Here is a 2,500-nt window from a genome sequence, read left to right on the forward strand (position 1 = left end):
GAAGGCTCTGGATTGAAAGTGGTTTGAGATAGAGACAAAGTGTAAATGAGACAAATATTGAGAATGACCTAAAGTTTATCTGGGGAATACATTTTCCGATCTAATTAGCATATTATGACGTCATATGGTGGCGGCCATGTTGGATTATGTAATTTCCATGAAATACCTGATATTTTGAAAGAGAGTTGAAATTATTTCATCAGATTCACCCCTCCATCCATTTGTAATGATGTCCACTTTGTTGTAAGCCAACAGTTGTAAACTAGAACTAGAACTACACCACAAAACTCATGTAAACAGTAGGCGTTTTTTATGATTTTTTATTTTTTTACCCACCACCATTTTTATTTCCTTTTTTCTACTATTCTTCATTATTATTATGATGATTATTATTATTATCATCATCATTATTATCATTATAATATGATAATAATAATGCTGCGTCGCATGGCTGCACCACTGCTGCGCATGGACGCACCGTGACCGGGGCCGTAGAACGAGTGAACACCAACTCCCTACTCGTCAACTTTTTGCTTGCCATATCTCTAAATAACTCCTAAATCCAGCAATACAGCTGCAGCATAAATAGCTTCGTGGCACACTATCTCCGATTTCGCACCTAACAACAGCGCGACTCATTTGCAGCCTGGACGCGGAGGTGTGTCACCTCTCTGCTCTGACAGCAGGCAGGGACTCGCTCCGAGGGGCTGCTCCGAGACTGACCGCCTGTCAGTGCTTTGAGACGGGGAGGGGCTCTCGTCAGCACCCGCTGCTCGTTGAGCAATGAGCACAGTAACTGCAGAGAGAAACGTGCTTTCACGTCAGAGTCTCCAAACACCACAAAAGTTTTCAATAAAACCAGAAAAAAATCGCTAGGAGGATATGACAAAAAAAGTTTTGATGGGATTTTTTATTTTTTCTTGGATGGGATTTCCGCGAATATTTTGCATTGAAGGATGACGTTTTTCTGAGCTAAGGTCTAGGTATGGGATGTCTGCTAACTAGTGGAGGGGAGTTTGAACAAAATATAACACTCTATTTAGAGAAAACAGCTGTTTGATTCAGTAAAGCGTCTTGTCGCAATTTTGCGACTTTGGCGCCTAAAGGGTTAACCCTCAAACAGCCCTTTAAAGGCCTGTCCTTAAAACCTAGTGTTAACCCTCAAACAGCCCTTTAAAGGCCTGTCCTTAAAACCTAGTGTTAACCCTCAAACAGCCCTTTAAGGCCTGTCCCAAAGTGAGAACCAGCCAAAATGTCCTCACTTTCCAAAAATGTCCTCACTCCTAAGGTCTAAAACTCAAATTGGTTCTCACAAAGATATCTGTACAAGTACAAGTGTGTGTGTGTGTGTGTGTGTGTGTGTGTGTGTGTGTGTGTGTGTGTGTGTGTGTGTGTGTGTGTGTGTGTGTGTGTGTGTGTGTGTGTGTGTGTGTGTGTGTGTGTGTGTGTGTGTGTGTGTGTGTGTGTGTGTGTGTGTGTGTGTGTGTGTGTGACCGACTTGGTTTTTGTTTGTTATGAATGACGGAGAGAATTAGTCGGTACAACTGTTATTGTTTGAAATTCTCAGTTTGTAAACCTCAACATTTGAAGTTTCATATTATGAAGAATACGCTCTGAGGAACTTTCAGTGTGTGTTAATTCTAGCGCCCCCCTTTGGACAAAAGCGGTAGTGTTTTTACTATGCCAGCTGTTGTTCCTGGGTGAGCGTATAGTATACCCATGACAAAGGCATTAAGAAAAAACTGTGTAACATTTTAAGTAATTTATTAGCTAAAATCAATATCCTCATTCATAAATATGTCCTCATTGGTGTAAAATCACCTCTGCCAATAATCTGAATTATCCTCCAGAGCGGAGAATTACGAATATTAATATTACATTTTCTACATTGAGCAGGCAAGTCTTATGGAGGCATCCATGTTGGTTGGAATGTCATCAGGTGCATTGTTTAAAATGTAGAATTGTTCTTGTCCTTGAAGGCCACTGTAGCTTCTGTTATTATTCTAAAGGGTTGGGGTTACCCAGGGAGCGTTGCATTCTAGAACTTTGTAGAACTTTGTAGAACTTTCCTGATGATGTAATATTACACAGTGTCCCTTTAAGAAAAACTATATAAAAATAGCATTCTTTGCACTGATGGTCTCGTTTTGCTGTTACATGTAATTTATCATCATCAGAGGAAAAATTAGACTGTTTCAGAAATATTTAAAAGTTCCTCGTGGATATTTTTTATAGGTGTGTGTGTGTGTGTGTGTGTGTGTGTGTGTGTGTGTGTGTGTGTGTGTGTGTGTGTGTGTGTGTGTGTGTGTGTGTGTGTGTGTGTGTGTGTGTGTGTGTGTGTGTGTGTGTGTGTGTGTGTGTGTGTGTGTGTGTGTGTGTGTGTGTGTGTGTGTGTGTGTGTGTGTGTGTGTGTGTGTGTGTGTGTGCGTGCGTGCGTGTGTGTGTGTGGTACTAGGACTCACTCTGACTAGATGTGAGGAGAATCCAGCCTGAGCCATCT

General features: G+C 41.2%; 1 protein-coding gene across 2 annotated transcripts in view; it reads right to left on the bottom strand.

The window, feature by feature from the left end:
- The window catches only part of itga11b (integrin, alpha 11b), a 73,806-nt gene that overhangs the window by 36,224 nt on the left and 35,082 nt on the right, over window positions 1-2,500 (bottom strand). For both annotated transcript variants that reach the window (XM_080027842.1, XM_080027841.1), the window contains exon 10: window positions 2,463-2,500. This exon is cut by the window's right edge and continues 33 nt beyond it. In XM_080027842.1, coding sequence (XP_079883968.1) covers window positions 2,463-2,500 — 38 coding nt within the window. The remainder of the gene's footprint in view (window positions 1-2,462) is intronic.

Source organism: Ammodytes marinus, assembly GCF_949987685.1.
Source record: "Ammodytes marinus genome assembly, chromosome: 5".
NCBI classification, from domain to species: Eukaryota; Metazoa; Chordata; class Actinopteri; order Uranoscopiformes; family Ammodytidae; genus Ammodytes; species Ammodytes marinus.